At 42.4% G+C, this 10,673-nt stretch overlaps 1 protein-coding gene across 1 annotated transcript; it reads left to right on the top strand.

The window, feature by feature from the left end:
• The first annotated feature begins 311 nt into the window (after positions 1–311).
• LOC124881069 (C-type mannose receptor 2-like) lies at positions 312–2,996 on the top strand. Its single transcript, XM_047386561.1, has 5 exons — positions 312–363; positions 670–744; positions 953–1,339; positions 1,479–1,826; positions 2,104–2,996. The coding sequence occupies exons 2-5, from the start codon at positions 711–713 to the stop codon at positions 2,448–2,450; spliced, it is 1,116 nt and encodes a 371-aa protein (XP_047242517.1). The 5' UTR covers positions 312–363; positions 670–710; the 3' UTR covers positions 2,451–2,996.
• Positions 2,997–10,673: the final 7,677 nt, after the last annotated feature.

Below are 10,673 nucleotides of genomic sequence, written 5' to 3'. Positions count from 1 at the left end.
TGAAAGCAAATAACTGAGATAATCCTGCAGGTGTGTGCTCAGCAGGTATGTCCCAAGCTGGATATATTATTTCACACTTGAATTAGTCTACTTTTTATGTTTTAGTTTTAAAATAGTCCAGATATTCTACTTTATATATAAGTAGTTTTAGATCACAGTGGTTACTTTCTTTGATTTATTGTATAACTGGCAACTTGTATTATCGCCCTCAAAAGTGCCTAGTCCTTCCTCCTGTTTGAACATTCAAATCCTGACACAGACATCCTTCTATGTGATCTGTGTTCACTATGTTAAGTCATCACTTAACCTAGGGAAGATTAATTAAAACATCAAGGAGAGACGCCACGTTTGAGACACGGAAATGTAACCAGATCTTTAAGTTTGTTTCTGTACTTGATATTTGATATTTATATCATAATATTCTTTGCAGCGTTTTTTGTTTCTTCTTAATTTCATAAAATCATTGGCTGATTGACCATTAGGAAAGTTTTGGTAGGATCCTGCAGAGACATTCAGCTGCTGTGAGATCTCTGACAGCTTCAGCTTGGTGTTTTCTGTTTGGCTTCAGCTCCTCTTCTCTCCCAGCATTGTTTCTCTGTTCAGTGGAGGGAGCACTGCAGGTTTTCAGACCTTGATATGAAGTGTTTAAATATGTTCTTCATCCAACAGAGACAAACTGTTGGAGGAAAATAATTCATCTGACAACAAAGATGCAGTGGAGTCTGATTCTGCTATTCCTGATGGGTAAGTTGATCTAAAACACATCTACACTCACTGGTTTCTGTCACAATACACTCATTGATGATCAATGAACTACAGTTACCTCTTTTTATCACATAGAAACAAAACAAAAGGCAGCTATAATAGTTATATTTCATAACAACTACAATGTCCCATGTTGTGTGAAGTTGAAATCCTCTTAATTTATTACTGATATGTTTTATGTTTACAGGTCAGTGTTGTTTCAGCGACTGTCAGCTCTATGAGTATCTCTACATTAAAGAGGACAAGACCTGGACTGAAGCTCAGCAGTACTGCAGAGAGAAACACACTGACCTGGCCACAGTGTCTAAGATGAGAGACTTGAAGAGACTCCTCAACATCTCAGCAGGAGGTCAGAGGGATGCTTGGATTGGTCTGTATGATCCAACAGCTGGGACCAGAACATGGTACTGGTCTCTGCCTGGAGTGGAGTTCAATGAAAGTGAGACAAACTGGAACACAGGAGAACCGACTGATAAAGGAAATTCAGGACCTGAGAACTGTGGATTTCTGTATAAAAATCTCACATGGGCAGATACTGGTTGCCAATATGACAGATATTTCCTCTGCTACGATGGTGAGGATGTTGATCTACTTCTCAGTGATTTTTATGTATATTCAAACTGAACTCTTTAGATGGTTTGTTTTGTATTCTTCTCTAAACACTAAAATAATGTAAAATAAATGTGACGTGAGTTTATCTGTTTACTCCACAGAAACTAATAGAACACAGAAATATCACTTGATTAGAGAGATGATGACCTGGCAGAAAGCTCAGAGATACTGCAGAAGGAAACACACAGACCTGATCAGTGGACTGAAGCAGCTACAGGATGAAGAACTGAAGAATGTGATGAACTCTGCAGACAAGGATCCATACTTTGGTCTGTTCAGAGACACCTGGAGGTGGTCAGATGGAAGCAGTTTCTCTTTCAGACACTGGAATAAAAGTCTTAACAATCAGCAATACAACACTGGTCAATGTGCCATGGTCAAGTTTAATAAGAACGGCAGTTGGAAAAATAACAGCTGTACTGTCAAAAAACAATTCTTCTGTTACGATGGTTAGTTTTTACTTCAGTGAATTTGCACATTATCTTTACATTTTACAGCACATGTGGTTAAATCAATTAGCCCCATTTTAGCAATTACAAGGTTAAATGCATTTTAACAAAATGTAAACAATTATATCAATGTTTAGATAATTGATGTCATTTTAAAGTTTCATATTCATGCCTAAAAAGTCTTGTAATTCGACATGAGCTAATGACACAGTCACTTTAGGTCTCTCAATGTTCTCCTGCTGCTCGACATCTTTATATTCATTGCTTCTTTGTTTAGATAAAGTGATCCTGATTAAAAAAAAGATGAACTGGGAGGATGCCATATCGTACTGCAGAGATCACTTCCATGACCTGGTCACTGTCACCAACCTGGATGAGCAGAGATGGGTCCAGGAGAAAGCCAAGAAGGCCTCGACTCCATTTGTCTGGATGGGACTGCACTATGCCTGCACTCTGGATTTGTGGTTCTGGGTCAGTGACGAGGTGGTCAGGTATAAGAACTGGGCCTCAGATGAACAGATGGATGATTGTGACATGTCTGGAGCCATGGAGACAGGAGGAAAACACCGGTGGTTTAAAAGAAATGACAGCGAGGGGTTTAATTTTATCTGTTCTAGGAAGTAAATTCTACTGTGTTCTGCATTTCTCCCTTTATGTGTATGGTTCCTATTATATGTTGGTTTGAATAAGTTTACTTCCATTCTAGAAAAAAAACCTTTACTTCCAACTCACTTTAAGTTGGAAGCGCTGAAGTTTTCACAGAAAGCTTGATGTTGTCTTTGGTTTTCTATGGTGTCATTTAACATGCATGTTCCCTAAATATGTACAGTAGATGTAGACCGTTTTAATTTTGTTACTAAGAAGTTTTGGTCATAATTTTCATAAAGAACACTTTTAATTCTGATGAAAACAAGACAAACAATAAATAACAATCCCGAATGACCAGAACAATGACAAAATAAGGACAAACATTTTTAAATCCAATCAGATCTAAATTTAGTTGTGTGGAAAGGTGGTATGAGATGAAAAAAAAAAAAGCTAGTTTAGCATTCAGAATTCAATGAACAGGACTACACATGACTGTATGAAAATCACACTACAAATAAAGTTTGATTGACTGATTGATTTAAAAAAAAAAAAAAAAAAAATCAGTTTGTGTTGACTTTTAAATTTAAAAAATTGCCTGTGAAAAGTTATTCATACGTTTCTCAGTAATCAAATGAAAAAACCTACTCTGGCATTACATGAATCAAACCATTTATGTAATTGCTGACCAGATTTTTGCATGCTTCCACTGGTATACAGGTCCTTCTAAAAAAATTAGCATATTGTGATAAAGTTCATTATTTTCCATAATGTCATAATGAAAATTTAACATTCATATATTTTAGATTCATTGCACACTCACTGAAATATTTCAGGTCTTTTATTGTCTTAATACAGATGGTTTTGGCATACAGCTCATGAAAACCCAAAATTCCTATCTCACAAAATTAGCATATTATTAAAAGGGTCTCTAAACAAGCTATGAACCTAATCATCTGAATCAACGAGTTAACTCTAAACACCTGCAAAAGATTCCTGAGGCCTTTAAAACTCCCAGCCTGGTTCATCACTCAAAACCACAATCATGGGTAAGACTGCCGACCTGACTGCTGTCCAGAAGGCCACTATTGACACCCTCAAGCAAGAGGGTAAGACACAGAAAGAAATTTCTGAATGAATAGGCTGTTCCCAGAGTGCTGTATCAAGGCACCTCAGTGGGAAGTCTGTGGGAAGGAAAAAGTGTGGCAGAAAACGCTGCACAACGAGAAGAGGTGACCCTGAGGAAGATTGTGGAGAAGGGCCGATTCCAGACCTTCGGGGACCTGCGGAAGCAGTGGACTGAGTCTGGAGTAGAAACATCCACAGCCACCGTGCACAGGCGTGTGCAGGAAATGGGCTACAGGTGCCGCATTCCCCAGACCTGGGCTACAGTGAAGCAGCACTGGACTGTTGCTCAGTGGTCCAAAGTACTTTTTTCGGATGAAAGCAAATTCTGCATGTTATTCGGAAATCAAGGTGCCAGAGTCTGGAGGAAGACTGGGGAGAAGGAAATGCCAAAATGCCAGAAGTCCAGTGTCAAGTACCCACAGTCAGTGATGGTCTGGGTGCCGTGTCAGCTGCTAGTGTTGGTCCACTGTGTTTTATCAAGGGCAGGGTCAATGCAGCTAGCTATCAGGAGATTTTGGAGCACTTCATGCTTCCATCTACTGAAAAGCTTTATGGAGATGAAGATTTCGTTTTTCAGCACGACCTGGCACCTGCTCACAGTGCCAAAACCACTGGTAAATGGTTTACTGACCATGGTATCACTGTGCTCAATTGGCCTGCCAACTCTCCTGACCTGAACCCCATAGAGAATCTGTGGGATATTGTGAAGAGAACGTTGAGAGACTCAAGACCCAACACTCTGGATGAGCTAAAGGCCGCTATCGAAGCATCCTGGGCCTCCATAAGACCTCAGCAGTGCCACAGGCTGATTGCCTCCATGTCACGCCGCATTGAAGCAGTCATTTCTGCAAAAGGATTCCCAACCAGGTATTGAGTGCATAACTGTACATGATTATTTGAAGGTTGATGTTTTTTGTATTAAAAACACTTTTCTTTTATTGGTCAAATGAAATATGCTAATTTTGTGAGATAGGAATTTTGGGTTTTCATGAGCTGTATGCCAAAATCATCCGTATTAAGACAATAAAAGACGTGAAATATTTCAGTTAGTGTGCAATGAATCTAAAATATATGAATGTTAAATTTTCATCATGACATTATGGAAAATAATGAACTTTATCACAATATGCTAATATTTTGAGAAGGACCTGTAAAGCAAGAAATTAGTTATACTGATATATCGACATTAACTTCAGTACTGGCTGATGTTAGTCAGCAAAAAACAAAGTTAATATGGTCCCAAAAGTAAAATTGGGCTGATATTAATAACCAAAGTTAATTTCCTATATTCTGCGGTTTGTGTGAACCCCATCGGAGAATGCGTGCTGAACGCCGACGTTCTCTACGTGCCTTGTCCCTCAACAAGCCAGTAGCGTTGCTAAGCAACACAGTTTATCAGGTATGATTATCTTACAACACACACATTTGCTACTGGCTACGGTGGCTTTTTATGTCCAAAGAGACGTACGCTTTTTGTAGTTGGTTCGGATCGGGGCCGGTTTGTATTCAGATCATAAGCGAACCGCACCAGAGTCCATTAGGAAGCGGACCGAGACCACCTCAAAAAGTGGGTCTCGGTCCGGGTGTTTGGTCCAGACCAGGGTTCGCTTGAGTGTATTCACACCTGCAGAAAAGGTCCGGACCAAGGGGGGAAACAGACTCTGGTCCGTCTAAAGCGGACCAAAAGTGGCAAGTGTGAATACACCCTTAGCGAAGGTTTCGGAGTGGCCTAGTCTAAGTCTGGACTGACATCCAATTGAAATGTTGTCTCATGACAAAAATAGGGTGTTCATACTCAAAAACACTCCAATGTGGCTGAATTGGAACACATTTGAAAGGAAAAGTGTGCCAATGTTGGGACCCACAGCCATGGAGTGCAACATGAAAGATGCGGTACAAACTTTTCTGGAACTTTCAAAATAAATTGCTTTTAACCGACTTCCAACACAACTTCAGAAGGGGAAGGGGGGGTAACAGCAACTTCACATGATGCCACTGCCCGTATAAAACCCCCACCTTTCCAATGGTCCTTTCTCTACCACCTGGACTCCGTGCGAAGCTGGCCAGGGAGACAGTGCGCTAATGTCTCTATGCAGGCAAACAGACATAAACTCTTCAACTGAATCCGAGAGTGTCATAAGATCATGCGATCATATGCACGAGTTAAGTACAGATGAATTACTGTTTGTGTACCCGGTATACATTCATAAAAAAGGGAAATTAAGGTATAAGCATTGCTTTATTTTCTCTCTCTGAGGCCTGCAGAAGCAAACTGTCCCAGAGAAGTCCCCAGCAGAGACGCTGTCTCTACGAAGCCGAGTGGAGCTGTTTTCCCAGTCTGAGAGGAGGACAACAGGAGCCGTGGAAACGTGCAGTTTGGTCGGCCCGACAGAGCGGCTGCCCAGTCACTGCTCTGGAGGTTAGCTGGAAGCTAACCCTTTTGTTCAGAGAGCTTTCTTCAAATGTCGTTGTCGCCCGGACGACTCCTCCCCAACACATTTCAAACAAGGTTAGGGTTTGGTCAGAGAGATTTAGGGTAAAATGATCTGAACGTTTTCATTTTCCGAAGTTTGGTTTTCTTTGTGTGAAACTCTGCAGCACACGTGCTCAGTTTTGTGTTCTGTTTGTGTGTTTTTAAAGTTTATTTGAAGGGTGATTTTAAACACAGAAGATTGATCATAACGCGCCGTCTGCGTTTATGCATTTTAACCCTGTTATTAACGGTATTTTAAAGGTATGTGTTTTATTCTGGTGCTAAACTATCAGCTTTTTTTGTTAGCTTTAACTGCTAACAGCTAAGAACACGTGCTTGTTGCTAAAGAATATTTACCCAGAAAGGTTGTTAGTTTTCAATCTAGTAAATAATATGTCCCTAAACATTACTTTACTGAACTTGATAACTAAGTAAACACCATTAAGCCCCAATTTCTCCAGAAAGATTTGGCTCTTTTCCAAAATAGTTCCTTGAATATTTTACCACTTCCTTAATAATTTTTCTTTGAATATTATTTTAATAAATAAAGGCAGCTAAAGAGACACCGTTGAGAATTAGTCATCCAGAAGGTTGATTTTATTCAGCAGATTATTCTTTAAAACATTATTTTATTAAAATAATATTTTATCTGATCTTGCATTGTGATTGGTTGTCTAAACATTTGCTGATTATTGCCTAAGTTGGTTCCAAGACTAACTTAACTTCATTTCCAGATTCTTCAAGATAATCCTTGGTTCTCAAACATAAACATTGCATGGTAATGTTGCATCATTCTTGTTGGTCATGGTTTTCAATCATCTTTAATCAACTTGTTTCTATTGTACATAGCCTATTAGTCTTCCCTATTCTTTAATTCTGCTTAGTAGTTTAGTCGGATTGTTTTAGCATAGTAAAGAGTTAGATGATTGAAATATGTTTGACTTTGAGTTGACTTATTTTTGTTAATAAATTCTTGTATTTTAAGAAATTGTGTGAATTCATTCCATATATGTGCAGAGTTTATGCTGTTCAATAATGTCAGAGCTCGTCTCACACCTTTCTATTTTGTCCTAATACCATCGCCTTACTGGGCTGGTATTCACAGGTCAACCCTTAACACACCAAAGTATTATTTGATAAAATATTAAAATATTAATATTAAAAATTAAATTATATTCTCAGATGCATAGTCACAACACCAAGAACTCCACACAGATGCAAAAGATTAAGTCATATTCATCGCAAACCCTTAATGGCACTTGTTGCTGGCATGGGAGGCACAACCAGTTATTAGGTTTAAAGGGAAATTATATTTCCACATATGGCCAGGTTGGTTTGGAGAGCTATTTCCCTTGAGGGTAATAGTTTAAAACAGCATTTTGTATTTACTTGCGTTGTTTTGTATGTTATTAAAGTTTTTTGATAACCTGCACCATATAAGTGTGACAAAAAAATAACCTCAAGCAGAAAAAGACCAAAAAAATATAATGGCAATCCCGTTGGGACTTCTGTGCTGCTGCTGCTGCTACCACTTTGTCTGACCAGCAGAACCTGTGCTTTTACTAATGTTATGGATTTTCTCATCAAAGTGGGAGAGAAATTAACTCATTAAACAAGAGAAAGACCAGACTTTATCTTATAAAAGTTTTTATTTAAAGGCTTGTCCGCATTTGAAGGCTCTGTCACCGAGCAAGTCAGATGAACAGAGCAACGAACACAAAGCACAAATCATATTTATAGCAAAATGAGGGTGTTGTCTCAACTTCAAAGAGTTTAGTTTTATGGTTCCTAGACCCTCCCCAGGTCAGAGGTAACAAAGTCATTTAGGAGAACACCCACTGCTCTTTCTCGGGACATAACCCTTCAGGAGCGACAGAGAGCGCAAATAAATCGCTCTCTCTTCGCAGATGTCAGAGCTAACAAAAACTGGCAAGCGGATGAACCATCTCTGAAGACGTCTCATATGAAGCACACCCAGCGGAACAACCACGTGAGCCGCTGACATCATTCCCAGTAATCACATAAGTGACAAAGCTGTCACTACGCAGTGAGGTTTGCCTGTGCTCTTGGCTGTGAGAGCCGGGCTCTCATTGTGGCTGAGTTTAACTCCACCCCCAGATAAACGATCATCCGGGATGGGAAAACAAAACTTTTTTTGACAGTTTCTAAAAGACAGAAATTTAAGTGGAGCCTGATCTAAGGGCTCAAACGGGGCTTTAACCAGTGCGTGCAGGACAAGCGCTAAATCCCACTGAGGGACTAGAGGGCGTGACACGGTCTGTGTCTATGTACACCCTGCAGAAAACGCTTCATCAGTGGGTGGTTAAAGACCGTTCTGTCACCAAAACCCTCAGGACAGGAAGAAATAGCTGCAGCATAAGTTTTAATGGTGCTGAAAGCTAAATTCCTGTTCATCAGCTGCTGGAGGAATGACAGCACGCAGCCTAATGGACATGAAAAAAGGCTCCACGCCTTTCTCTGCACACTAGCGCTGAAAAGCTGCCCACTTTGATGCGTATGACGCTGTGGTAGAGGGGGCTCGTGCGCCCTGAATCGTGCGCACCACATCGTGCGGGAGGCCCAGCCTTTCTAAGCGCTCCCATTCAGTGGGCAGATCCAGAGATGCTTGCCTAACTATGGGACGCTCCTGATCGCCCCTCCCGCCTGGAGGAGTGCATTATCTCTCCACGGCTGCTGCCACGGGTGACCTGACACCAGCTGCTGCAGGCTCGGAACCATGGCACGCTTTTGCGCTCGGGGGCTATGAGAATCACTGAGAGCTGTTCCTCGGATTCGGTCCAGGAGCCGCGGGATCAGCGGAACTGGAGGAAAAGCGTAAAGGGGCCTTTTTGGCCACGGGCTGTGAGCCAAGGTGTCCACTCCTAACGGTGGATCCTCCCGTGGGCTCAGTGAGAACTAAAACAGGCATTGTGCGTTATCTCGTGTGGCGAAAAGATCCACTGCTGCTTTCTCAAATCTGCTCCAGATCTGAACAATCAGCTCGGGGTGGAGACTCCAGTCCCCGTGACAAGGACCACCTCTGGACATGATGTCCGCTCCTCTGTTCAGGACACCGGGGATGTACACTGTTCTGATGGAGAGCAGGTTCATGCGCGCTCAGCACAGCAGCTGCCTGGTAATGTTTAGCAGCTGGGCCGAGCGCACACCTCCCTGGCGATTTATGTAGGCTGCTGCCACTCTGTTGTCTGTGTGGATCAGAACATGCTGATCCCGCAGCAGAGAAGCAAAATGCTGTGTCACCTTCCACACTGTGAGAAGCTCCATTTCGTTAATGTGGAGAGACATGTGGTCTGCCCACTGTGCTCCCACCGCCTGAGACTGACACGTTCCTCCCCATCCTGACAGGGATGCATCTGTGAACACTGAGACGTGTGACGCCGGTCTGCCAAGCGGAACTCCCTCTGACAGGATGCGGGGATTTCCCCAGTGGGGCATGTCCAGTCCCACTGAAGGAGGGACTGAGATCATCCGCCTTTTCTGAAGCACAGGATCTATGCGCAGGCGGATTAACCATCTCTGAATCAGAATCAGAAAAGCTTTATTGCCAAGTACGTTTTTGGACATACAAGGAATTTGTTTTGGCGTAGTTGGTGCAATACAATACAAATTAAACAGTATAAACATATCTACAATATAATATAAATATATGAAGCACACCCAGCGGAACAACCACGTGAGCCGCTGACATCATTCCCAGCAATCGCATAAGTGACAGAGCTGTCACTACGCTGTGACGTTTGACACGGAGGAGAAACGCTGACAGCGCATCTGCTCTCGGCTGTGAGAGCTGAGCTCTCATTGTGGCTGAGTTTAACCCCAAGATAAACGACCATCCGGGATGGGAAAACAGAACTTTTTTGTCAGTTTATGGAAAATCCCAGGACTGTCAAATGTGCAGCCAGCGCCTTTGTCTGTACCGCCGCTTCCTCTCTGGACCGAGCCAGCAAAAGCAGGTCGTCCAGATAAAAAAGGATTATCATCCATGCCTAGCGCAGCGGCTGCAACGCCGTCTTCACACATTTGGAGAACGTGCGTGGAGCGAGAGAGTAACTGAACGGCAGGCGGTTGTACTGATATGAGATCGAAACGCAGATATTTGCGGTGTTTCGGGATGATGGGGATGTGAAAATAAGCATCCTTCATATCTATGGAGGTGAACCAGTCGTTCTGGTGAACGTTCTCCATCACCTGTCTGACTGTCAGCATGTGGAAACGTCTCTCCATGATTGCTTTGTTGAACAGGGACAGATCGAGAATCAGTCTCATTCCTCCTGTTTTCTTGGGAACCAGAAAATATTGAGAATAAAACCCAGTGTTTTCCTCTCCGCGAGGAACCCTGGAAATGACGTTTTTTATCAGGAGTTCCTGCAGTTCTGACATGAGAACGGAGCTCTGCTCCGGGGAGGACAGGACTGTCTCCAAAATCCCTCTGAACGGTGGGGGCGGAGACAGGAACTGCAGTGTGTAACCTCTGCTGATCAGTCTGTCCATCCACCTGTCCAGGGAACATATGCGCTGCCACTCTGAGAAATGCTCTGAGAGCGGGCGTGCATTTATCTGTTGTGCCATGGTGCTCATCACTGATGCACCGCTTTGTAGGGAGCTGCTTTTGCGCATCCTCTGTGATCTCACCCGCTGAC

The sequence above is a fragment of the Girardinichthys multiradiatus genome, chromosome 14, assembly GCF_021462225.1.
Source record: "Girardinichthys multiradiatus isolate DD_20200921_A chromosome 14, DD_fGirMul_XY1, whole genome shotgun sequence".
NCBI lineage: Eukaryota > Metazoa > Chordata > Actinopteri > Cyprinodontiformes > Goodeidae > Girardinichthys > Girardinichthys multiradiatus.
This window is presented reverse-complemented; position numbering and strand designations above follow the sequence as displayed.

Coding starts and splice junctions, on each gene's coding strand:
- LOC124881069 (XM_047386561.1), top strand. CDS start 711: ATGCAGTGGAGTCTGATTCTGCTATTCCTGATGG. Junction 745..952: donor GATTCTGCTATTCCTGATGG/GTAAGTTGATCT, acceptor TTATGTTTACAG/GTCAGTGTTGTTTCAGCGAC. Junction 1,340..1,478: donor ATATTTCCTCTGCTACGATG/GTGAGGATGTTG, acceptor TTTACTCCACAG/AAACTAATAGAACACAGAAA.